General features: G+C 39.4%; 1 protein-coding gene across 2 annotated transcripts in view; it reads right to left on the bottom strand.

Annotated features, from left to right (window-relative positions):
- Positions 1-26072, bottom strand: part of UBR2 (ubiquitin protein ligase E3 component n-recognin 2) — a 60908-nt gene extending 34836 nt beyond the window's left edge. Inside the window, exons 1-11 of one of the 2 annotated variants that reach the window (XM_069852857.1) lie at positions 25967-26072; positions 21613-21872; positions 18613-18691; positions 16986-17099; positions 14044-14171; positions 12921-13059; positions 11322-11384; positions 9966-10086; positions 4027-4134; positions 3136-3224; positions 2362-2460 (exon numbers count right to left, since the gene is read on the bottom strand). In XM_069852857.1, coding sequence (XP_069708958.1) covers positions 2362-2460; positions 3136-3224; positions 4027-4134; positions 9966-10086; positions 11322-11384; positions 12921-13059; positions 14044-14171; positions 16986-17099; positions 18613-18691; positions 21613-21872; positions 25967-26044 — 1278 coding nt within the window. In that variant the 5' untranslated portion in view covers positions 26045-26072. Of the gene's footprint in view, positions 1-2188; positions 2288-2361; positions 2461-3135; positions 3225-4026; positions 4135-9965; positions 10087-11321; positions 11385-12920; positions 13060-14043; positions 14172-16985; positions 17100-18612; positions 18692-21612; positions 21873-25966 lie in introns of both variants that reach the window. The other variant, XM_069852856.1, reaches the window with a different exon arrangement.
- Between the last annotated feature and the right edge of the window lie 1371 nt (positions 26073-27443).

Here is a 27443-nt window from a genome sequence, read left to right as displayed (position 1 = left end):
CCTTTAAGTATATGTTGTCTCCTCTCATATAATTTAACAATGAGCCCTCTAAGGAAGTGACGGCTCTTCTGTTTTCTGTTTACAAACTGCCAAGTACTGTGGCAAACAGCACATCTTCTGAACTGCTAAGGAACTGTATAGTGCAATTTCCACATGGAAATTATATGAAATTACTTATGTTTTCCCTTAAGGGCTACTGCGTATATCCATGTTTTGTAGGTAGCAAATCAATAGGCATTGCAAAGTCTGATAAAGACAGTATTCCACACCAACCTAAGCTAATCCAACCCACAACAGAGTAGGGGGCACTAAGAAGGTACTGTCATCTCTAACTTGTGAGCTCTTACAGAACTTCCCCATTCTGTTGGTTTTCCAAGGTAAAGCAGATGAGTCTCGCAGATCTCCGATCCCATGAGCATCTTATTATGTGGCCACACTGATCACCTCAACCACACTGTGGCTGTTGACTAGAGCTTCTCGTCCTACAGTTGCTAATGATATTCCAAAATACAGTTTCTAAAATGCTACTGCAGGTGACAAAGAAAAAAAAGCATCTAACTCTTAACCTTTTCTCCAAAAAAATCACCACGAACACCCATCTTCTCTCAAACCCAAAAACTTCAGTTACTTGACAGCTCAAACTCTAAGATCAGCTTGAAGATGTTACTAGGGGGCAGTGGGGCACATGTACATTCAACTTATTCTGTCAGTTAAGGATCAATGGCTCAAAACCTAAGAATTATTTCATATGGTAGAAGCTTAATTACTTTCATGTCATTAGTCTCTTCTATCCTTCTACAAGAACACCAAAACCAATTTGGTTTACTTTTTTTGTATGCTTTTGAAATAGAAAACATGCAAAAGGGACACTGCAATTATTCTCCTCTCAGGAAATATATGAAACTCCTTTAGGTAAGTATTAATACACATATTCCACTGCCCCATCTGCCAAAGTAAAAGTTAATACCATAACCATTTGAACAATACTAGTTGGTTAAGCCTAACTAAGTCCAAACATTAGCAACATTCTCACTGACAGCATCAAAATTAACTAGGTAGCACAACATTGCCCTGAACCATGATCCTGAGGTCTGTTGAATTCCTATGAATAACATCCGTTCCTAGGAAACTAAATAACAACTTTGCTCAGTATCATAGCTGTCACGCTACCATCGAATTTTAATGCTCAATTAAGTTGATTAAATTTGGAAGGACTCAGAAACATTCACTTTTGAAACAATTCAGGCCACGAAAGTCAGACTTTTATTTCCATTACAGCTCCAAAGTTTAATCTGTCTAGTTCATAAAGCAAGCAAAACCAGACTTATTTGGAGACTGGAGCAAAAAAAGATGTTCCTCAAACAAGCATAAGCTGGTGAAAGACCAGAGTCAGTGAGCTGGGAGAACTAACAGTGCCTGAAGTACTGTAACAAAAATTAAGTGGAAATCTGATAGCAGGCATTGTCCGAGTCTAGAAGTACCAGAGGAAGTATGGAACAATTCCTGCTTGCAGCTAGGTTGATTCAAAACTTTATATGAAGTGGATCATTTATAAAACTGCATCAGAACAATATGCTCTGAAACTGTGATATGTAGACCCTTTCGTAGACTTCTACAAACAGTAACTGTGTCTCAGTATGACCATGGAAAAGCTAAGGAGGGGTGCTCTATCAGGGAATGCAGCGACAGGACAAGGGGTAACGGTTTTAAGCTGAAGAAGGAGAGATTGAGATTAGATACTAGGAAGAATTTTTTTATTGTGAGGGTGGTGAGGCACTGGAAAAGGTTGCCCAGACAAGTCATGGATACACCATCCCTGGAGGTGTTTAAGAGAAGGCTAGGTGAGGCTTTGAGCAACCTGACCTAGTAGAAGGTGTCCCTGTCCATGGCACTTAAACGTTACAGGTGTGTCTCTAAATAAACAGTTAAATACCTTTCTTAAAAAAAGGTAAAAGAAATTTAAAAAGAAAACCCAAAATATCCAGCTCACTCTGAGAAGGCAGCCTTTACAATGTTGAATGCTTTAACTTCTAAACACACAGCAATGTCTGTAAACAGCATGACTGCTGTGCAGCACCACTGTCCTACATTTCCACAGTAACATTAAAGAAACTTGCAGTCTTGATTCATGAACCTCGAGTGGCTTTTAACAAATAAAGATTTCCTTTTTTGGTCTTTTAGTACTTACAAGAGAAGGCACTGTGAATATCTGTATCGAGAGGTCAGCAATTGAGAACTCTCTGTCGTGGTCATCTTTCATAAAATCACTCTGCAATCGCTCATAGTTCTATTAAGAAGGAGGCAAAAAAAGGCAAGGAGTGCCAACTATCAGTTTTTAAAAGAAAGCCAGGCACTACTCACCAGAGTAGGTACAGTGAAGAGTTGGACAGACAGAGCAGCCACCGATACTGCCCGTTCGTGATCATCCTCCATATAATCTCTCTGCAACTGCCGGTAATTCTAAACAACAAGGGGAAATTCACCTCTAATCCACACTGACCTGATTTTTTAATTTAAATGTCTGCTCTGGGAAACTTTAATGCCATGATAAAGGGAACAGTAGCTCTTACAGATTATTATATAGGTATGTTGCACAAAGAACATGACAACTTAATCTACTCATACGAGATCTACTCACTCTCATTTTCACAATAAAGGCTAACATTTTATTTCCTACTCAAAAAAAGTTATTTGTCTTCAGATGAGTGAGCAGAATATTGCAGTGCTGATTTAAACCATTTCAAATACCAGTTACTGCAGAAATAGTAATTAGCATAACTGAATTTCAGCACTATTTCCGAGTAGTACCGTAACAGCTTACACCTCAACAATGAGAAGTGATTAGCTCTTAAGAAGTGATAGCCTGGATAGTTGATGGTGAAGACAGAAACATCTGAACTGCTTTAGTTCTGAGGAGCCTGGAAAGCCCATTTTCTTCCCAGGAGATGAGATGTCATTATAACTAATATTTTGAAGACAGAAATAAGTTAGTCAGTATTTCATTTTATCTTTTCACTTTCAAAAAGAAAAGGAAAAAAACTGGATAACAGTTCATTTGATGCACTGTATGCTAACTAAACTCTCTTCACTAGCCAGTTGAAACATTTAATGGCTCTTTCTAAGAAAGATACTTACTTTTGCAAAGCGGATAGCGAAAAGTTTCTTGTATTTCAAATCCATAAGTAGACTGCTCATGAATAACTGGTGATACACATTTCTAGCTCCTGTCAAGAGAAATGAATGAAATATTGCAGGTTTCTATGTCTATAAACATATTATGGCAACACTCAGAAAAGTGAACTTCTAAAGAATGAAATGTACACTTCACAGCAGATGCTGCTTTGATTACGTCTGTCAGATAGTAGTAAAGGATAAAGAAGAATACATAAAACAATTCTTCAAGTGGCATTATTCATTACTGCTGTATAAGACAACACTGAACTGTTGACTGGGAATGTAAATCTTCAAGTATCAGGCAAATCAGGCAAACAAGAAGAGAACTCTATTCCTCTTCAGGATGAACTGCCGATTTGGATGGCCCAGCACAAAAAAAAAAAATTAGAGTACATCAATCAAGCTTTTAAAATGCTAAGGGCTCCAAAATAACAGTTTTCAATGGATGTTCTTAGAACAGTTAATACCTCATGAACACAAACACAAGTCAAACCAGAAAACCTCTACCCTTATCCCTTAAAAAGAGGCATTTTGTTAGATACGATATAGATGCTAAGATACTATAAAGCAGACAAACTCCAAATCACACTACTATTTAACTATCACTATCAAATCAGCCTTGATTTCAGAATACTGTGAAAAATTAAAACTAAAATCAACCCCATCTCCAAATGGTCTCCTTATGATCTTGTCTTCAAAATATTTGGAGTGCATCATGAAGGAACAATTTATAACAAACAACCACACTAAAACACCACACTAAAAATCAAACAAGCAGTAGCAGAAATGACAAAGGGAAGACTTTCGAACAAGAATTTTTATAGTATTTTCCAGAAGTTTGAGGAAACTCACCTTTCCACAGTTTTGAATCATATAGCATCAGTTTATCCACAAGAGAAGAATTTTCACCATCTGGCCCCTCCTGTAAACCAACTTGACACAATAGCCGACGAAGACCATCTTAATGAAAAGAAATTGCTTAAGTTAGTTAGAGATTAAACAAACTTGTACACTATTTTGACATACCGGAAGTTTCATAAGACACAGCAGAAGCTGTAACGCTCTCTTTTCCTTGACAAGCGAATAACACTGATCTTATTTTGCTGACAGAATCACAAATATTTTTATACCTCGCAAGTTTCACAGTAACCTTATGGAACATTAAGAACCTTGTGAAAATTGCCAAACACAACAATTTGTTTCAAAGTTATCAAATAAGAACATGCTTTCTTAAAAATGCTGCTGGCTTACTAATATAAGAATTAATTATACACTAGGCTAGTATTCTAGGTTATATTTTTACTGCTTAGAGTCCTATTAAAAGGAAAATATTCACATATGAAACAACTCACTTATGACAGGGATTTTTTACACTTACTAGCTGCTATTACTTTAAAGCTATTATATATTTTTTTTTCTAATGGAAAGCAGTAATTGTTATTATACGAATATGTAAGTTAACATATGCTTGAAGACAAGCTTGCATCTTCAACAGAACACAATATAGACATGTATTGTGCCAACAGTGTTCAAACTAGCTTTGCACCACAGGTGATGCACCCCCAGGCTTCCTTACTAGGGATGGGACACACTTCTCTCCTAAGGAGTCTAAAGCCCTTACTAAAAATCTAGCTAGGCTCATAAATAGAAGTTTAAACTAGATGTGAAGGGGGAAGGGGGCAAGTCGGGTTAGTCGGGAGTGAGTCCGGAAGTGCAATTCCAGTGACTGAGAGATGGTGTGCTGGCAAGGACCACCAGCGTGTCACCACAGAGCAAGCAGGAGCGAGTACATCTGGTGACAGTAAGGATGAAACTGGCACTCAGGTGTCAGTTATTCCAGGGACCAGTCAACTATGAATGAATTCTATTCCCTTCATGAGGGCTGAAGGTTCTCCAGCCCAGCTGAAGTGCATTTACACCAATGCACGCAGAATGGGCAATAAGCAGAAGGTGTTGGAAGCTGTTGTAGGGCAAGCGGACTATGATGTCGTTGCCATCACGGAAACGTGGTGGGACGATTTGCATAGCTGGAGTGCAGCTATGGTGGGGTATAAACTCTTCAGGCGGGACAGGAAGGGTAGGAGAGGAGGCGGGGTAGCCCTCTATGTAAGAGAGTGCTTTGATACCCTTGAGCTCAATTATGGTGCAGACGGGACTGAGTGCCTGTGGGTTAAAATCAGAGGAGCCCACAAGAAGGTAGATATTGTGATAGGAATCTGTTACAGACCACCCAGCCAAGAAGCAGCAGCTGATAAGCTCTTCTATAAACAACTGGGGATAGTCTCTAGATCACTACCCCTTGTCCTCATGGGAGACTTCGATCTTCCAGATATCTGCTGGAAGTACAATACAGCAGAAAGGAAGCAGTCTAGAAGGTTCCTGGAGTATGTGGAAGAAAACTTCCTCACACAGCTGGCAAGCAAACCGACAAGGGAAGGCGGCCTCCTGGACCTGCTGTTCGTGAACAGAGAAGGCCTTGTGGGGTACGTGATGGTTGGAGGACGCCGGGGACAAAGTGATCACGAAAAGATAGGTTTTTCAGTTCTAGGTGAGGTGAGGAGAGGGATTAGCAGAACAGTCACATTAAACTTCCAGAGGGCAGACTGGACTGTTCAGAAGGCTGGTTGGCAAATTCCCACAGGAGACAGTCCTGAAGGGCAAGGGAGCCCACAAAGGCTGGGCGCTCTTCAAAAAATAAATCCTAACAGCTCAGGAGCAAGTCGTCCCCATGTTCCAGAAAAGGAGTCGGCGGGGTAAAAAACCAGCTTGGTTGAGTAGGGAGATCTTGAGAGACATCAAAAAGAAGAAGAACGTCTACCAGCATTGGAAAAAGGGACAGGCATCTTGGGTGGACTACAGGGAGGGAGGAAGTGAGATCGTGCAGAGAAAAAATCAGAAGAACTAAGGCCCAACTAGAAATCAGATTGGCAAAGTCTGTGAAAGATAATAAAAAAATCTTTCTTTAAACACATAAACAATAAAAGGAGGACTGGGGACAATATTCAGTCCCTACTGGATGCAGAAGGAACAACAGTGACAGGGGATGAGGAAAAGGCTGAGGTACTTAATGCCTTCTTTGCCTCAGTCTTTAATAGTAAGGAAAGTTGTTCCCTCTGTGTACAAATCCAGGAGCTAGAGGAGCAAAATGAGGCTCCCATGATCCAAGAAGAGATGACTTGAGACTTGCTTGCCCAGCTAAACATCCACAAGTCTACGGGGCCGGATGGGATCCAGCCAGAAGTATTGAAGGAGCTGGCGGATGTGCTGGCCAAACCCCTTTCCATCATCTTCCAACAGTCCTGGAAGACTGGGGAAGTTCCACTGGACTGGAGGCTGGCTGATGTTGTGCCCATCTACAACAAGGGTCGCAGGGAGGACCCAGGGAACTAAAGGCCTGTCAGTCTGACCCCAGTGCCAGGGAAAGTCATGGAGCAGGTGATCTTGAGTGCTATCATGAAGCACATGCAAGAGAACCGGGTGATCAGGCCCAGTCAACACGGGTTCACGAAAGGCAGGTCTTGCCAAACTAACCTGATCGCCTTCTATGACAAAGTGACTCGGCTGCTGGATGAGGGGAAGGCTGTTTGATGCATCTTCCTGCACTTCAGTAAAGCCTTTGACAGAGTTTCTCACAGCATTCTGCTTGTGAAACTGCCAGCCTCTGGCCTGGACAGGCGCACACTCTCCTGGGTGGAAAACTGGTTGGATGGCCGGGCCCAGAGAGTGGTGGGAAATGGTGTGAAATCCAGCTGGAGGCCAGTGACAAGTGGGGTTCCCCAGGGCTCAGTGCTGGGTCTAGCCCTGTTCAATGTCTTTATCAATGACCTGGATGAAGGCATTGAGTGCACCCTTAGCAAGTTTGCAGACGACATTAAGCTGGGTGGAAGTGTTGATCTGCTGGAGGGTAGGGAGGCTCTGCAAAGGGATCTGAACAGGCTGGACCAATGGGCTTAGTCCAATGGGATGAGGTTTAACTAGGCCAAATGCCGGGTCCTGCACTTGGGGCACAACAACCCTGTGCAGTGCTACAGACTAGGAGAAGTCTGTCTAGAAAGCTGCCTGGAGGAGAAGGACCTGGGGGTGTTGGTTGACAGCTGACTGAACATGAGCCAGCAGTGTGCCCAGGTGGCCAAGAAGGCCAATGGCATCTTGGCTTGGATCAGAAACAGCATGACCAGCAGGTCCAGGGAGGTCATTCTCCCTCTGTACTCGGCACTGGTGAGACCGCTCCTTGAATACTGTGTTCAGTTCTGGGCCCCTCACCACAAGAAGGATGTTGAGGCTCTGGAGCGTGTCCAGAGAAGAGCAATGAAGCTGGTGAAGGGGCTGGAGAACAGCTCTTATGAGGAGTGGCTGAGAGAGCTGGGGTTGTTTAGCCTTGAGGAGGCTGATGGGAGACCTCATTGCTGTTTACAACTACCTGAAAGGAGGTTGTGCAGAGGAGGGAGCTGGCCTCTTGTCCTAAGTGACAGGGGACAGGACAAGGGGGAATGGCCTCAAGCTCTGCCAGGGGAGGTGCAAACTAGATATCAAAAAGTAATTTTTCACGGAAAGGGTCATTGGGCACTGGAACAGGCTGCCCAGGGAGGTGCTTGAGTCACCTTCCCTGGAGGTGTTTAAAAGACGGGTGGATGAGGTGCTGAGGGCCATGGTTTAGTGATCGATAGGAATGGTTGGACTCAATGATCTAGTGGATGCTTTCCAACCTAGTGATTCTATGATTCACTAAAATAACTATAACTTCCATGCATTAGGCCTTATTTCTGCACATCACAGGGCCATCTCAGCTTCTTTGGTAGATTTGGCAGCGGCTTAGTGTCATCTATACCATTTAGGGCACTGCATAGTGTGGTTCTACTCAGTCTGTGAATCCCTACAGCATTCTGGGGTTTATTTTGCCTTGTAGAGTTCAATTCCAACTACTGTTATGAAGGATAACAAGTAAATGGAAACTACTGCATTGTTCAAAAAATGGCAAACGTGCTTATTTCTGAAGAACCGACATTTGCTAGAAAGGATGTGGTAGTCAAGCTTGTGACAAAGTTCCATAGTACATCTTTTTACTTTATATCCTGACAAGAGTTTGGCATTCATTTCACAGCTATCATCCCACCTAACTTGGTGGCACAGCAGAACAACCCTACACCTGCCAATTGCCCTTTGGTGAGGGACATTTAAGCACAACCACCTAAGCAGTGCATTTCTATCACCTTCTGTTACAGATGAACAGTAACAGACGGTTTAAAAGACTGAGCAGAATGTAGACATTTTAGTGTTTTTAAAAAAATAAAATAAAATAATGAAAACAACTTTTTCAAAAATGCATTTCACAAAACCAGACTCCTGAGCTGCACTGCAAGACTTCATCCTGAAGCGTGTAAGGCATTTCAAGTTGCTGAGCATGTAGGTCATAGACAAAACATATGCATACTGCTTACCATCAAACATGATTTTTACCCTTCTGAATCATAAAGGACGCGACACTTAATTAAGTGAACTCTGCAGAATTTCAGAAACACCACAAACGTAACACTATTAATTCAATGCTTTCATCTGTAATTTGATACTCCACTCACATATTCAAGTTACTTTTTGGCAACCGTAATTTAGTGCTGAAAATTAGTGACTTTGGCATCTGGCACAAATGACAAGGCACAAAACTGGGCTTAAAGGAAATGAGAAAGTGTGCCTGCCCACACATTATACTGAAAGGAAAATAGATATCAAATTAAATATCTTCATGTCTCTCCTTTCTATTAATACTTAATACTTCCTATTAATACTACTTTTTTTGGTGGCAATGCTTGTTAATAGCAGAACTGCTACCATAACCTTTCAAAAGTTTGATTCACATATCTTAAGAAATTAACATATGAACATAAATTATTTATTAACATAAATTACTTATCTTTCAGAAGAGATAACACGAGCTAGACAACTTGTGCCTGAAATCTTGGCTAGATCTTCAACTGTCAGACTAATAAAACAGTCTCTGAAAAAATCTTGCGCCTACGCAGAACATATATGCAACATATGTTGCAATGCTGAGCGTGCTTTGCTAATAATTCTTGTTAACATTTACAAATGCATAGAGCAAAGCGCATGGGGGACTGTAACCACACTTCTGCATATCAGCAATTTGACAAATTTTCATTTCCCCTCATGTTCCACATCTTCACAAGCTTATGGTTCATCAGGACATAGGAAGAATCAAGTCAAAAAACACACTGAGCCTTCCCATAAAAATGGTACCGTGCATCTTGAGTCCTTTGAAGATATCTTTCTAAATATTTGATTAATACTTCATTTTTTTTCTATGTTTACCGAGAAACTCTTATACATCTTTGCCTTTTCTCTGTTGTTCTACTCAGAAAAAAAAATCTGAAGCAATCACTTTCACGATCATTCATCAAATCACTTCTGAATAATTTTTTTTTGTCTAATCAGGCAGGTTATTTTCAGCTTACTGCATTCATTTCAAAAGAACCAGGGACTGAAAAATAGCTTGTTGGCACACAGTGCTTGTACAGAAGCTGAGAATCACTGTCAATTGCAACTAAACAGAAAACACTACCCAAGAAGACCAAGTAAGATTGGTAGCTTTTTCGTATGGAAGCTAGAACTCAGCACAGCACTCCAATAAGAGAAAACAGAATGAAGTCTGACAACAATACTAACACCTTTGCTTTATGCATTACCTATCTGATATAAGTAGAAAACATTGCTTCAGGAATTGTATTTGCCTCACAAATATTCTATAATGGATCTCAAAGAAGTTAAGCTTTGCCCACCTGAATACCCAATAACACTGCCAAGCCAAGTTAAGAGCTTCAGACCAAAGCTCTGATGGGCCACAATAGATGAATGCATAACCTGTACTTTCAATGGCTTTGTCTGACGACTGGTATTTCTCTAAAAAAGAAAAGGGAAAAGGAGGTGATGCATATTTAAATGAGCAATAGCATATATTTCTATACAGAAGCACAGCATTCCTATGATTAATTTCCATTATTCATAATACATTAATATATATTCTAATTACCAAAACCTACATAGGGAAGAAACAAACCAAAGAAGTCTGAACTTCATTTACCGTACTAATATTTGAAGGACTCTATTATGCAATATCAACACATTTAGGGCAATCCATTTCTACTCTTGGCTTCTTACCAATGTACACACTGATCTGCTGCATTTTACTGATAAGCAGACCCACGCATAACCTAAGACAGCCAGGCACACTGGTTCAGCACACCATGCAAGAAATACAGCAGCCCACCAAGGCAAGAAACTGATTGTCCATGGACTATTTTAAAGAATACAAATTTAACACAGAATTAAAACAAGAAAGAAAAAGAATTTCCCTCCATCAATGTGTTAGAAACCTTACTAGTTAGACATTACACATAAATAATTTGTTCTTTGATTGCACAGGTGACAAGTTAAAAATATTGCACAACTTTATCTTTAAAGATATGTTAATGTTTTCAAAATACATTAAATAGTTTAAATGCAGTAACCAGTTGCAGTATTAGGTTTCAGTGACAGCAGTATTATACATGAACTATTTATTTAATGTGATTAAGTACTGCACTGCAGCAGTAAAATTAAATAGAAAATATTATTCCCACGATCTTACATGGAAGAACCCTGTAATACACAGACATTATGAATATATATACACATATAAATACACACAGAAAATGGAAGTGTATTTGTAGTTTCACACTTTGATTCAATTGGTACCAATTTCCATAGCTGTGGCTGTGAAAGATGCCAACAACTTCATACTAAACAAGAAAAACCACAATAGTTTAACCTCTGATCTGAACTGACATGCATTCTGAAAGATTACACTTGAAGTTCCTGGTTGAAGTTTGTTTTCAGAAGGGAAAAGTTGTTTAGGAACTTCTTTTTATGAAACTATTTTGAGTGCAAGGTAGAACATAATAGGAAAAAAAAGAAAAAAAAAGAAAAAAACAGATCATAAAGGTATATTTTGATACCTCCACTGTGTGTATTATAAACAGTATCTCCAATACTTTGTGTTCTTAAAATATAGTCATTATGGTAACAATATCACAAAACTGTGTAGTAAAGTCTCTTTTTGCTTAAGATGAGGCAAACAAGTAGATAACATTACTTACCACTATTACTGATTTTGCTTGATCGCAGTACTGAAAGTCTCCATATCGAACAGACCTACGTCCCTTTGAATTTGTAAAGAAGTAACATTTACCACCAGCTTCTAAACAAGAAGTTCAAATGCTGTGTTTTACATTAGTATAGAAGATACAATAAAGGTTTCAGGTGCATATTATCCACTCTTTCTTTCCTGCAACCTTCATTTTTTAAAGTACTGTACATAGTTACATACTTGGATCTCCAAAATGCACCCTGAACTTTTTAAAAGAAAATAAAATTCTACCATATATGCAGTTACCTGTTATAAAAATCAATATTATACTAAATTTGCTTTGTAAGATGTAACCATCACACTTATTTTATATACTGAGCATTTATCATTAAATTCTACCAAAATTAATGACTGATGCATTAGTACTAAAGATATTTCAGACATTTAAATCCCCTTTAAAAAGTAGATACTAAAACTAATTGGTCTTTTAAACATACAATTATAGCACTTGGTTTATTTCAAACCCAGAAAGTTTCTATGCTGTCAAAACATACATAAAAGTTGATCCAACTTAGTGTATTACAGACAGAATAGTTTATTGAGATTTTACATCTTGTCTGATGCCAAGTTGTTTCAGGCATAACTTTCTCATTTCTTTTATATACATACAAATGTATATATGCATTTATTTATATAGTCAGTAGGAATACAAAGTGCATCATACAAAACAGCACGTGCTCAAGTTAACATATATTCAGGGATCAGACCGTAAGCTTTGGTTACCAAATCTGCAATAACACAAAACCAAAACCTAGTTCGGTGTTAAGTAGCATACAGAAGTTCTACTTGTTTTTCCACTGACCTTCCAGTAGCACTTCAACAACCTAAAATGACACACTCATTGCCATTTTGAAAAAGGCTTCCTCCCCACATCACCCCCCTAAAAAAGGCACAAGGCAATACAACAATGTAAAATGACGCTCATTTTCACAGCAACTTCTTAAAGGCTCATGGCACAAATGACAAGATGCAGTTGTCCCTAGGAAGTGTCCCTTTCTTAAAAATAGGCACACAAGCCAAAATGCAAACACAGCTGGCAGAATGCTTCTGAAACCACCATATTAGTTAAAATTATATATATATTACCTCTTCATGTCATTATCATTTGACAATTATGAAAAAGAAAAGTAAGTTGAAAAGACCACAAAGTTCCATGAGCACCAGAACAAAAGCAAACAATTACCAATTTTATCCCTCACAATTGACTGGTGTTAATCTGAGAAGCATTTCCCATGCTTGGAGTACATATAGGGGCTCCTTTTCCCTGGTGTATAGTATGGGATGAGCTAGAGCTGCTGCCTGTACTTGACAGTAGAGAGAAGACCCTGATATCTATACTCATGAGTTACTGGAACACAGTTACACTGAAACATGTATTCAATATTAGGTATGGTTTTGATTGGCCAATGAGTTGAGACCTTTTAGGGTGGCCTGACACACAGGGCTCAAGTGCATTAACCACATTCTTTGGAAAAACAAACTAAAGTATAATCATGAAATAAATATTAGGCTATGTACAATTATAAGTTCTAGCAATTAATTTACTTACATCTCTATCTACTGTTGTTGCAAAACCAATAGCTTCCTTCTGCGTGCAGTTGACAGCCTTCTGAAGAGTATAAATAACTTGTTCATAGGTATGGACTTCATCGTTAAACAGCATGCAGTAGTAAGTGTCACTTTTCTCACTTCAAAGCAAGGATTGAATTTATATAGATCAAAGTCATGCAATTTTAAAAAATCAACTTCTATTTAAATAAAGCCTTTGATGAAGCAGACAACCCAAGCCTGGGCTTCCTTTGCTATACTGGAACATATCTCAACAACTTATTTGAAAAGGGCTGACCACTCCTAACTTCTGTGTTCATCTTTCCTGCAGAGCTAAGTACAGAATGAGCAAAATCTTACGACAATATTCAAGTCTGAGCATTATTTTGGAACCTCCGGTTATTATGAACTGATAGTTTCCTACTAAGGAAAACACATTTCCTTCCAGTGCAGCTGTTTCATCAGTCTTGGCATTATTTTGCCACACCCCAATATTTTCCCCAATATTGCATAAAGGTTTATTAGACAACAAAAACTTGGCAGTCTCTTAAAATCCCAAGCTCCACAAATCTCAAAATTACAACTTATTAAGTTTAAATAGATTTAGTTCAATCTTTTGTGTTATGTGAGCAAGAATGCTGTGTAAATAAATTATGGGAAACAATGTAGAAGAAGATACTAACAAGATGCCACAAATAAATCCATAACTAAAACGCCACAATACACTTAGACATTCTGTAATGCTTCAAAATCTGTAGTAAGTGGATCACCATAAGTACCAAATAGCTTTGCCATCAGAATTACAGTAACTTTGATCATAAGAAATTTAACCCTCCTTGTCCTAATGTACTGTATTTTACTAATACTTCCTTTTCAATATTAAGAAAATTAAAGTATCACAAAGGCATTGTTTCATCATCACTATGGAGATAAATGGCCATTATAATCACAAAAGAAAAAAAAGAGAGATAAATAAATCCATTAAAACTCTTTTAGTCTACTGTCCACAAAACCTTCTTGACCATTTCAGGAAAGGCAGAAATGATACTTAAAATAATAATTTGCACTTTCTTTTGTAAATATCTGCAAGCTTTTAATAGGCAGAAGACAAACACTATACTTACATCATTTCTATGCCAGGCAATTCATTTTCCTTTTCCCATGTTAAGATATCTACTGCATACTTAAAAGTGATGGCAAAAATATTATAAGCTCGTACTACCATATCTTCTGGTAAGTGCACAAGTGGATCCTGGAAAATAAATATAAGTAGCAATTGAGAAATTAAATTACAGTCAAACCAGAAATTGTCAAATCTGCACCTCTCTCTGTCAAAGACGATGTAAGCATCTTCAATGATGTGTTTCTTTAAATTACTTCAGATTTGAAAGGAAGAGTCAGTAATCATCCCATTTTCTCTTTCCAGTTCTTCACTATCACCGAAGCAGTAATCTAACATTCAATACCTAAACATTAATTTACCTCTGATCATCCACTTAAATTTTCACACACTCCTCCATTTTCACCTTTATTGTTCCCACTTCTGCACACCTTCTAAGACAGTTCTTCTGAAGAATTTTAACTTCAGTTGTATTAAAATCTTTTTCTGCAATGCCTTCAAAAACATGATCTGAAATCACTGTATCCTTTGTTCCACTTAGCAATATTAGCAAACTGCAGAATCCAAACAACTACGCATCTATTGCCTTGTTGCACACATTTAGAGGCAAAAGTCTTACCTACCCAAGTTTATACAACATCCAGCACACTGCGATCATGATTTATGGAACACACTCTTAGGCACTGTGGTATATAAATAATCAAAGTCTTAAACGTAACTAGGTATTTCATAATGATCTATGTCTAAGTCTTGTTAACAGGCAGCTCTTCCCCTTTTGCATGTGGACCACACACCCACTTGTGATCATTCTACACTCTACAGGGCGCCCTCCGTTTGACACCTGCAGCAGCCACTCGCCCTCCTCCCTGCCCTCCTCCCTGCCAGGGCAGAATGGCTGCTGCTGCAGCTAAGGGAACTGAAATGAGGACAGGAAGAGGAATGCTGCCTCAGTCTGAAAAGTCAAAGGGACTACTTTTTGCAGCGGCAAATGAGAACCACAGCCAAGTATGAATCAGGTAGCACAGATATCATGGCCATTTCCTTCGAACCCATTTCAAGGGATTTGTGCGTGAACAGAAAACACTAAAAACCTCTTCTTGAGAGGATTCTTCTTCTACTGTTTCAAATTTTTCATGTTCAGAACAACCAGTCTCGCTTCTACAAAGCTGGAAAGGGAATATTGCACACCCTGCAGGTCACCTGGACATATACTATATATTGGGTCACTGACTCAACTCATCGCTTAGTATTTTTAAGTACTGTGTAATTGTTAAACAATTATAATATTTAACAGTAGCCCAATCTCTGGTTTAGGATTACCTAATACCAAGTCCTGTGTTTCACTGAAGCTTATGTTGTATAAAAATGCCCACAATATTGCTTTCACAACTTAAGTCTGCATTATCCACAGAAAGCCCTTGACAGTCAGCAATTCACCAGTACTAGTAGAGTTTACCCACATACTCTCCACCCCACCCCCCAAGATTCTTTGGGAATATTTGGAAGCTTTACAGGAAAGTTAATAAACTTTTTGTTTGTTTGTTTTGGGTTTTTGCTTAATTTAAAACTTATCTAAGGTATGGAGAACAGTCACCAAGGGCAAAGACAAACTTTGAGCAGCAATACTGCTTCCACTCCCAGTGCTTTTAACAAAGACACACATCTGTGCAAGGCAGAAAACAGGTTCCAATAATGTTAAGCAAATGATCCTTGATCTACCTTGAACAACAGCACTGTGTAATATAAAAGATCGCAATCCTCACCACTCATGGGGAAGAAACAAAAAGCCTGCCCAGTACCTTAATTCTTCTGTCACACTCACTGTGTGAGTATCTTTGGACATTAGCAATCCACCCAAGATTTCAAAACAAGGCTGCCAACTAATGTAAACTGGTATGTGGTGAGTCCAGGCAGCAGTGCTAGAGTCTTCAGGTTGAGATAGTGAGAACAGATTTTAGAAGGGCCAGTGTCACTGCAAGTACAGTTACAGTTGCTTCACTTAAACCATAAGATCAGCAAAATTACATCAAAAAAATTCGTCACGGTTTCCCTTAAAAAAAAATAACACAGATATTACATTACATAAGAACAGACCTGAGTGTCTAGACCAGAAGCCCAACTAGGCGCTGTCATTCCCTAGACGTAATAACAGATGATAAGGGAAGAGTATAAGAAAACGACAGAATTTTCCTCTGGTGTCCAGTAACCTAAGACACTAATCATTCCCAATCAAAGACAATATCTGCAATTTTAAATGGCCATTGATCATTTTGTCCCTCCACAAACATGTTAAATTTCCTTTTCAACATATATAAACTTGTAACAACGGTGTTGTGTTTATTAACTGTTAGTCCAACAGCTTGAACAGTCACAGTAAGAAGTAGCATGTCTTTTTGCATTTAATTTGTCCAAGCTGTTACGCTATGACACAACAGTGAAGATATGTTCTCTATTGACCTTTTCCACATCAAAACAAGCTCTTATAGACCTCTACCTTACATCTCCATTATGACTTTCTTGTGACAGCAAGGGGTTTTTTTATTTAAAAAACCTGTGCACTTTTTTTTTGTTAAGAATCAGAACATACGTTGCACAGAGCTTAATTTGTTTTCTTCATGCGTGTGATTATACACTGATTTTGTTTTTTATGTGACAGACTGCCTTCAATTTCAGAATAAGGCAGAAAAACAAAGAAACAGAACTAAAGCTGCAGAAGTGACCAAGAACATAAAAATGAAGACTTCAAGTAGAAAATGCAATTCTAAAGTTAGACAAGACATTAATTTTGAGTCACACAGCACAGTTCAAATATTACTATTACATTTCCTCCCATCTCCTTGCATGGTATGTAAGACTGAAAATAACTTCATAAGAAGGATTACATATCTATACGCACATATATATAGTTAACACTGGTTTGAAACATGATGCTTCAACTACTATTACCTCTTCTTCTGCAGTCTCTGAAGAGTTAAGTTCATGCTTTTGACAGTAAGGACCTTCTTTCCAAGCTTCTGTATCACCGCAGTCACAGAAACCTCCTCCTCCCGATGTTGTCATCTAAAAATTGTTTAAAAACAAAACAGTTCATGTGAATATGCACATGCATGCATGCACACTGAGAAATAAATAACCACAGCTAAACTACATAAGCATGATGATAGCATGATAGCTATTGCTTCAACCAGTACTTGATAGTTTCAACCAGTACTCAGCACAGTGAAAGCCTGTCTGCTTCTATGATGGTTGAAAGCTTATCTGCTTCATCAGTCTGCCTATGCCAAAAGGAAAGAAAAAGAACCCAAAAACCTTCAAACATCCCCATTCTGCCCCACCTGAAAGCTACAAGGTTTTCCCAGTTTTGCTCACTCTATTGCTTGCAATGCTATCTGTGCTACTTCAGATTCTCACATTTTCAATCTGAACAAAGCTAAATCAATTCATACAGCACTACTACAGAGTAAGAGATGCATTGTTTTCAGACTAAACTTAAATTGTTCATATAATCCTTAGTAAGCACAGAAAATATTTGAAAACTGTAATGATACATTTACAGTGTTTTAACAAAATTTATTTTAAAGCTAATATCACCTTAAATTAATAAGCATAATATCACTCTTTTTGAACCATAACTTTTCACTGATCTATAAAAGTTTCTTTCACCTATTTTTGACACACAGGTGTATTTTGTACATACAAGTACACCCTACAGTAACAACAAAATAAGATGGACATTTGAAATAGCATTTGTTTACACTTTTGAAAGTCACTTAAACTTGTAACTCACTAAGCTTGTAAACTAAAGAAACACATATAAGAAGCATACTGATATCAGCAAACTGGTGTTTCTAGGGGCAAGCTGTTGTATTTGGGTTGGTGTTGTTTGGCTTTCTTCTTTAAATCCTAGTCCTCAGTTTAACCATGCAGTGATCGGATTTAAATTAACAGCAATGCAACATTGTCAACAACAGATTTACAGGAAGGCTGCACGGGCAGTTTTCACTTCACTTCTTGTTAAAAAACACACCAAAGCCTTCTTTGTTTTGATTGCGGGTTTTCTTAACTAATCTGTCCTAATAACAGAGGTATATTAATAAGATAAGCAGCATCTCCAGTTTCCTATTTTAACTTTATGTTTAAAACCAAACAGAAATCCTACTATTGGACAGAATTTGATGACAATTTAGATGTATAAAGGAAATAAGTTTTAAATCAAAATGGTTTCTTAACACAGGTTTTTCAATAATTTTTGAAAACAGTCAAACATCAAGGTCAAAAAGCTCTAATGCTGTAAAATTCACTAAAGTGCACATGTTAAAAAAAACATACACTTGCAAGCATAACGGTTGTGCATAAAATTTAATTGCTCAATATTTTCAAGTATTAACTTTCAGAATTTCCACTCCAATCAGAACACTCGATTTCTTGTAAGATTATTGCAGACAAAATTCCCAACTTGGCATTCATCCAACATTCTGAAATTATGTATACATTCTTAAACTTAAAACAAGGAGTTTCATACACACACAAAATTATTAGTGATTATGTCAGATATTCCAGCAGTTTTACTAACCCTGTATCGGTGTTCTCTATGAATACTTCCAAGAAAACACTCCATGCATAATACACAAGTTGGGTCAACTGCACAGTCCCTGAAAACAGCAACAACAACAACAAAAAGCATTAAAAAATGGTTTTGCCTTTAATAACACCCCTTGCAACAGGTAATTTCAAATATCACCAATATGAACCTTCTAATGTACATATCAGTCTGAAAGAGGAAAGGCATGGCTTCCAAGGAGAAGGAAACAAATGATGAAGAAAAAAATATCTGTTCTCATAACAGAACCAGCTTTAAATGCTGTCTGGGTAGCATGCATATTTGGGCAATATATTCCCTTCAAGAGGCAAGACAAGTACATAGCAAGGAAACAGATGAATTAGAGAACATGGTACAGACAGGCAAACAGTATAAAATCAAGTTAAGTTCTTTCAAGTACAGAATACAAGCACTAATAACCTCCAGCAATCAGAAAAGATGTTTTATCACTGAACACTGGTAAGAAAGATTGCACACAACAGATTAGATCAAACTTCTGCTTCTGAGATCAGTCCTACAAGGTCACTGAAGAGGTCCAAGAACACAATTTCCTCAATCAGATCAGAAAACACAATAAAGTCCTGCCTACAAGTCCTGCTATATTAGATAGAAGTAATGTTTCTAGCAAAAAAAGGCTACAAAAATGAATGAGACAAGTATGCATTATGTTTAACCATCTCCCTGAGGAACACTTAAGATACAGGAACCTATGTAAAACAACTGAATTCAATATACTTCAAGGTTAAAGGAACTGGATTTTGCGATGTAAAAATAGCCATCAAGAGAACAAATGTCTTGTGATGGAGAAACAACCATTTTGTTCAAAGAAAATGCCAGAGACCCTATGAAATATTATTATCAAGAATTCTCTTAATTTCATTTCACCAAATAAATTAAACCAGGTCATCACTGAAGGATAACCAGGCAAGCATGACTTACTATGCATAAAACACCACTTTCACAGCTATTTTCTCCAGAAGGTGAAAATGTCAAAGCAAAATTATATGAAGCGCTTCCATTTTAGAATAATCTGCATTCATGGCATTGCTTTTTTTTTATCGCAACAATATGCCTACACAATTGGGTAGATAGGTTCTACAATACTGGGCATCAACTCTTCAGATCCCTAAGCTTGTGGCAATACACTTACAAACTCCATTCCATTTGCCAAGTAATTTCTCAAACAGTTAAGGGTGTTTATACCTAAAGCAGAGGCAGACCTGTAAGCATCACAACTGGATAGAAGAGCCCCTGCTTTAAATATATTCCATGGACTCAGAAAACAATTAGTTTCTGTATCCCACAAAAGTCTAATCTAAACTGTTAATTATTCTTCATTACTATCTGTAAGTCAAAGAAAATTAACACACAACAGGAAACATTAAGCGTTTTACATCTGTGTTCAGGTTTTAAATGAAAGAAATTAAGACTCCATCTCAACAACAGCAACAGCAAAAATATCCTTTTTTAACTGCTGACGCAAACTTGAGCAGAAGGTTGGATATGAGAGCCCACCAAGACATCCCTTCTAACCTGAATGATGACTATATTGCTGTATTAAAATAATTTTCCTGCTGAAACAGAATCCCTGAGTATGAACACCAATTCATTCACTCTCTCAAATCTACACCAATGGATTGCGTTAAAGTTTTCATCATAGCTGACAGCATTCTCAAGGATGTACCTTATTTATCAAATTGTTGCCGTTGAAAAAGAAAGTGTTCAGAAGAAAATAACAGAACTCCCACAATTTTCATTAGTTCACATAGAGCGTATTTGATCGTTAACTTGTAGGTTGCAACAGAATTTAACTTAAATTAGAACACTGGTGCTGAGGTTTGCTTTTTTACTTCTTTGGGACCTGATTTCCTAAAAAAAAACTGTAGAAGTCCTTCTTATAGTTTTCAGCCTCCCTACCAGATCCCTCCACTTTTTCACATGTGTAAAGAGCGAGCCTAAGAATATCAGAAAGGAGATAGAGGTTTTTTAGTGGTTGAAAGTATATGAAGTACCCACGAATTTAATAGCATCCATCTCAAGATAAGAGGTCTCAGAACATTTCCAAAACTACCTTTTCTAATTAATTGTTAAAATAGAAACATAGAAGAGGCGGCTCACTGCATTAAGTATCTGTAGTCTACCCCGAATGAGAACTTCAGTGAATAAGGTCAATAAGCTATAATGCTTCTAGAAGGGGAAAGCACTAGGGTAAAATTCTTCAACAATCATTCTCACCTTGTAAATGAAGGGGATGGAAACCCAGAAAAATAAACCCTCAAAATAAGACAAACCCTCCCTTCTCCCCATCACCCCATCAAGTGTTCAAGAGTCCAAGAGAGTGAGAGAAACCACACAAAACAAGAAGAACCTGTGACAGAGAACCCAAATTAAATTTAAGAATACAGATAGGTCAGGAAAGAGAAGATAACGATCAGACAGCTAGTAGTACACTGGCTTAAAGCTAAATATTTTTAAAATACTTGTAATTGGTTAGTAACTTCCTGTCCCCTTTCAAGAAAAACAGTATTTTTTGAGAGATACAGAGCTAGAGGTATGGAAGGAACAAGAAGCTGCTACACCTGTTTTAGCATCCAATAGACTGGTTTAACAGGTCATGGGAAGAGGTCTTAAACAGAGGACAAACACCAACAGCTGATATTAAACACCTGAACTGCACACACATACACCTGCCCACACACTTCTGATTTATGTCTTGAAATTATACTGACAGTTCATCCCAAACATTTACTTAATCTTGCACACGTAACACTACATAAATTAATGTTTTTCCAGTTACAACTCTGTAGCATGTTAGTCTTCCTGTAGTCCCACCTGTCACGGAATGCAGCAAGGTTACCTCAAAAATACATCTGATTTGGTGTGTTAACTCTTCCTTGGGAGAGTATGTTCTCATCCAAAAATACTCCATAACCTTACACATTTTATGTACTTCACAATGCTAAGTTGAATTACCTGCAAGAATATGTAGGCTCTCCCACTTTAAAAACACGGCCACAGAGATGAGAAGGTTTGTTCGCTTGCTCAAGCTTTGGAAAACCAAATGCCGGATGTTCGCCACAAAGATACCATTCCATTGGTCCCAGCAAAACGTGTTGTGCCAGCACGTCTTCTCTTTGTGGGGCAGGGTTAGGACCCCTGCAGTAAATTTTTGGTACATAATAAGCCAGATGCTGGTATACTTCTTTCTGCAGGTCATTCGCTTGCAGCCATTTCTTTTAAATTCAAGGAAACAAGAACACAAATTTTCTTTATTAAAAATATCATACATAACGCTATCCACCATTACTTTTTTATTTCTAGATCAAAACGTAAAACAGAATTGCAAAACTAGAAAGCCATGCTTCCTTCTAAGTGCTAAATCTACATGATCACAGAAGAAGGAACATAAAGAATAATTTGCTTCCCTGCTTGCATATTTTATCCTTTTGACATACAAAATTCTTTTCAAAAACAAGATTTGAGAGACCAACTTGTTAAATTTTTTCCTCCAGGAAGTAAAATGTCCCAATGTTAGCAGTGACTTTTATGGTAAGGCCTAGACTACGCCCGTTGCAGACTGATGCTGCCAGCTGGGGACACAGCAGAGTAGCATAAGCCCAGAGTTGGCAAAGAACAGGCAAAGACAAAAAGTACAAGAATCACAGACACAGCATTAGGTAACACTCCCTCACTCATTGAACTTTAACAAATAACCTATGAAAATGGCAGGAGAGAGAGAGGGAGCACTTTTCCTACCACCAAAATAACTTATCTGAATTACTATTTAAAGTGTGACGCTAGATCCATGAATTTTTCTTGTCTATCAACGGTAAAAAACAACATTGACAGAATTTTTTAAAGTCATCAAACTACTGTACCTGCTATAAGCCACTGAAAGGCATCACAGCTCTTTCCAGTATTAGCTTGGGGTTTTTTTGCCTTGTACATATACGCAGAGTAAAAAAATCCTCTAGGACAACATTTGTTTTATTTCTGCCTTGTGGATTACTATGTCATAAAGGTTTAAACTGCAAATTAAGGCTTGAAGGTTTTTACAATAAAGAAATGGGAGCAAACACATACTGCAAGTGTGCACTGATTAAATCCTGTGTTACATAAACAGTCTTAGTAAGCCATTTCTCAGTGTAAACATGACAACAAGATACCCCCGGCAACTTCAGAAAAAGAATCCAGAATCAACCTAAAACTGTACGTGAAAACAAAGAATTAATTACACCAAAACAAACAGGTTTGGTAGTCAAATGTTACAGCTTGATTTACCCTGAATTATTCATGACTTACTCTAAAGAACTTATGTTTAAGACAACATAGTTGTGGTAAGTTTTCAGGATACAGACATACAGAGTAAGCAGAGCACTCTCGCCATTTAAGAATTGCTACTATATATACACTGTACATATCATAGTATTTGCATTTACCAGAGCACATTTTCTAAAGCAGAATTCCACATTTAAAAAAAACCCCAACCTTATTTGTCAACATAGCATGCTTTCTTCACTTCTCTTTCCCTGACTTGGACTTCTTAAAAACATGATCAATCTACCAAATCTTTCTGTATTGATCTAGCTTTGATGGTCAAAACCCCAGATTTTTTCCCAGGAAGTCTATGGGAAAAGGTTGCCCAAAAGCCATATCCAGCAATATAGAAGTATATAGATAACCTCACCATTCCCATCAGGATTTAGAAAATACCACATAAAAAATGAAACTAGTCAAGTATTCCTTCCTAAGAGCTTGGGATTTTTCCTAGCTCATTAATTGCTTCCTCTTCTTTCATCATTTGTGCCAAATATCGACTGCCATCAGGAACTGACCCAATCACAGTGAAAATTACTTACTTTCTTCTATGATTTCCATTTAATATGATAATTTTGATATTATTTTCTAGGGCATCTATTAGTTATCACAACCACATTTTTCTCAGCAAAATACCTTTAATTTGAGCCTTTTGCGTGTTCAGCAGTACATTACTAATTTCTACCTAGAAAATACACAGTGCACATTAGCAACACTACAAGCTCAGACAAATACCTAGCCAGAGAGGTTTCTTGTTCCTCAACTAAAAGGTTTTCCCGTCCCAAAAATTCTGGGAGCAGTTGCCTGAAAGTTAGGTGTGGCAACACTGAATGCCATCACACAGAAATCTTTGTGGAGGCAGTTCGACAAACAGAACTGTGCATACAGTTCTGAAAATCATGTCCTGGCTAAAAGAATATTAGAAGAAATACAGGCTGCTAGGAAAGGGAAGCAGATGTCACTCCAAGAGCTACCAGGAAGACAACTCAAAGTACTGTTGCGCATATAAAATTGTTACTAGAAATATATACATATGCATAGTCACATTGCATTGCCTTTCTAATTCGTTAACCAACTCCAACAAAACTACTCAAAACTTTGGAATTTTTTCTCTAGCAAAAGTACTTTGTGCTTTGGCAAGATTTCAATCCATATTCATCTATTTTCTAACCTGAAGCTATATGTAAGCAAAGCTGATGTCCTACTCTCCCAAGAGAGGTTTTGATTAAAAAGGGAAGAGTATACCTCTTCACTTCCTGCTCCCTCAGCCTTATTCTCCAGCAGCAATTTTTGACTGCCCTGGAAAAAAAGCCCTGAAAGGCTCTGATAAAAAACATCTTATGTAAGTAAATACCTAATGGTCCATCAGGGCTTCTATTAAATACACATATTAAAAACAGATACAAGGACAACAAACTATATACTACAAATAAGCCATTTTACAACTCAGTTTACTGTTTCAAAAGCTAGAAGGTACAATTCACCTTTTTCTTAGCTACAGAAATAAATATTTGCAATGGAGGGTCATATTGCATTACAGCTAATTTATTCTTTTGATCATTGTTCTTTGGCAGCTTATTGTTGTTGCAATGAGAAACTGAAGCATGAAGTGCTATAACTATTGCTCTGGGTTGGCAATTGTTCTGTTAATATTGCGCTATCAGCAAGGTACTGTTACCAGCAAGGACAGGATGAAAAAAAAAAAAAAAAATGCTAAAACCCAAGTAGGTTCTTTACATACACAAGCAGGCAGTGCCAGCAGCATTTAATTGCTAACACACTGTTGGTTTGAGAGTGACAGATCTCAGAATTGTAGCTTGCACTGGTGATGACAGGAAATAAAAATAAGAAAGAACTAACTAAATTTAAGCTGGCACTTGTACCTACAGTGAATTCAATGGGTGCATATTTGCCTTGGATTTATCTATAGTGTGACCCAAAAAAACATCTGCTACTCACACAAACAAGGCAGTCTGGCTTCACTTTGAGCTACTTTATGAAGCATTTGATGGAATTATTTGGTTTGCTGTTGAGGGGAAGGAAGACTAATCCTGGAGTTAAACTAGCTAGAATATAGCTAACTATGCACATTCGCCCATATGATTATACCTTTGTTTGCACTGTAGATATAACAGCATAATCAATGGATAATCTGAATCATAACATTTGTCTTTTATTTTCTTTTGGAAAGGACCCAATGTTATTCTCATGGAAATATGGAGACAGCTCTGCAAGGTCTTATCTTACAAATACACACATGAGCATTTGCAATGTTTTGACATATAAATGCAGTTCCTAAAATGCACAAGTCTGTATAAGATCTGGCACTCACGCCAGAAACAAAAGTGTCTCTGAAAACTTCACCCTCAAGACTGTTTCTCTTCCCTTTCAACTTATGTTCATAAAAGCAGGTAAAATACATAAACAAAGATAGATTATTTCAAATACTGCACTGATTTTAGCACTATTTCCTTAACAAACATCCCTTACTAATAAGTTATACTTAACTAACACAAGTTTTCATCAGAACTGTATCTTAAATAAAGTGAGGGAGGAGGAAAACCCTGTAATGGAACTTCAACGCTACAAAGCACTTTTGGGGTCCGACATCCACCTAAACTAATGGGGGGTGGGGGGAAAGGAGGATCTTCTCACGTCAAGGCACGACTGCCGGCAGCCGTGAGAAAAAGCAGCAAACCAGGCAGGAGAACTGAACTTCTCAGCCGTTCGGTGAAGGCGAGGGGGCAGCAGAAGGACCGAGACACCGCCACGCCGCCCCGCTCCCACCGCCAGCCTTGGCGCCCCCGGGGCGGCTGGGGTGGGGGCGCGGCCACGTCCCCGCGGAGCTCGCTGCGACCGATTGCGGCTCCAGCAGCGGCGACGTCGGCGAGCGGCCGAGGCCGAGAAGGAGCCACCGCTGCCAGCCCGAACCCCCGCCTCGCCCCGGCCCCAGGAGCGGCCCCTCCGCCGGCCTCGCAGCTCCCGCTCCTTCCCTTCCGCCCCGCCTCACCACGGCGATCTCCTCGGCGGAGCATTCCAGCAGGCTCTTGTCAATGGCCTGCACCTCCGCCTCCAGCTCCGCCGCCATCTTCACCCCCGGCCCGTCCCCCTGTGGCCCCACGTCGCCGCCGCCGCCGCGGCCGCCGAGGCAGGGACACCCGGAACCGGGCCCGGGCGGCCGCTCTGACCGAGGAAACCGCTTCCGCTTCCGCCCTGCCCGCCGCGGGGCGTTCTGGGAGTTGTAGTCTTTCCTCGGCACATGGTCCCTGCAGCCCCAACCTCAACCCCCATGGCCGCGGTGCGGGGCCGGCCGCGGTGCGGGGCCCTGCGGTGGCTCAGCCCGGCGCCCCACGGCTGCCTCCGCCCTTCTCGTCTCCTCCAAGGGGGGAAAAGGGCGTCTTTGGCCTCGGGGGCAAAGCCGAGTGCTCCCGCCGCTGAAGTCCCCTCGTCCCTATGCGCGGCCAGGGCTGCCGAGGAGGAACCGGACCCCGTGTGGATGGAAAAGGGGAAAAAAACCAACAGTCAGTCAGTGACGTGAATCTAGCAATTATGGCTTTAAGAAAACGCTACTGAGTTGCAGAAGCTATAAATGAATAAGTCCAGAGGAGGGCTACAAAGACGATCCGAGGGCTGGAGCGCCTGCCATACAGGGACAGGCTGAGAGAGTTGGGATTGTTCAGCCTGGAGAAGAGAAGGCTCCGAGGAGACCTTATAGCGACCTTCCAGTACCTGAAGGGGCTACAGAAAAGCTGAGGAGGGGCTCTTGATCAGGGAGTGCAGAGATAGGAGAAGGGGTGATGATTTCAAGCTGAAAGAGGGGACATTCAGATTAGGTATTGGCAAGAAATTTTTCTCTGTGAGGGTGGTGAGGCACTGGCACAAGTTGCCCAGAGAAGTTGTGGCTGCCCCATCCCTGGAGGTGTTCAAGGCCAGGCTGGATGAGGCTTTGAGCAGCCTAGTCTAGTGGGAGGTGTCCATGCCCATGGCGGGGGGGGTGTAACTGAATGATCTTTAAGGTCCCTTCCAATCCAAGCCATTCTATGATTCTATGATAAATCCTACTGCTGAGCCATCTTCCTTCCCTGGCTCCCACAGGGGCTGAACACCACCCCAGCTGCAGCATTGTAGCTCAGCCTCCCTCATTCAGGTAGAGCTCCAGGTCTGCAACTTAAAAAAAAACAAAAAAAAGTCACCGCCAACAGAAACAGCAAACAAATCGTCTTCCGTAACTCTGTTTCACTGTAGTTAATACAGGTTCTGCTTCTTACCAGGTCTTTCTGAAAACCTGTCGTACTACTACCGTACCCCCAGGCTCGCCTGCATGTTGGCACTGCGCCGCTGTAATTACAGCTGGGACAAAACACCAAGCAGACATGTCTGACTTTGTGTGCAGCCACACAGCACCTGGGTAGCTGCGCCAGCCTTGCTCAGGGCTTTACACCACACCTTCCTTTGCTTGCTGGGAATTTCCATGTGGACCTCAGGTT

This window comes from Phaenicophaeus curvirostris, chromosome 2, assembly GCF_032191515.1.
Source record: "Phaenicophaeus curvirostris isolate KB17595 chromosome 2, BPBGC_Pcur_1.0, whole genome shotgun sequence".
Lineage (NCBI taxonomy): Eukaryota > Metazoa > Chordata > Aves > Cuculiformes > Cuculidae > Phaenicophaeus > Phaenicophaeus curvirostris.
Note: the sequence above shows the minus strand (reverse complement) of the source record. Positions and strands in the feature narration are given on the sequence as shown.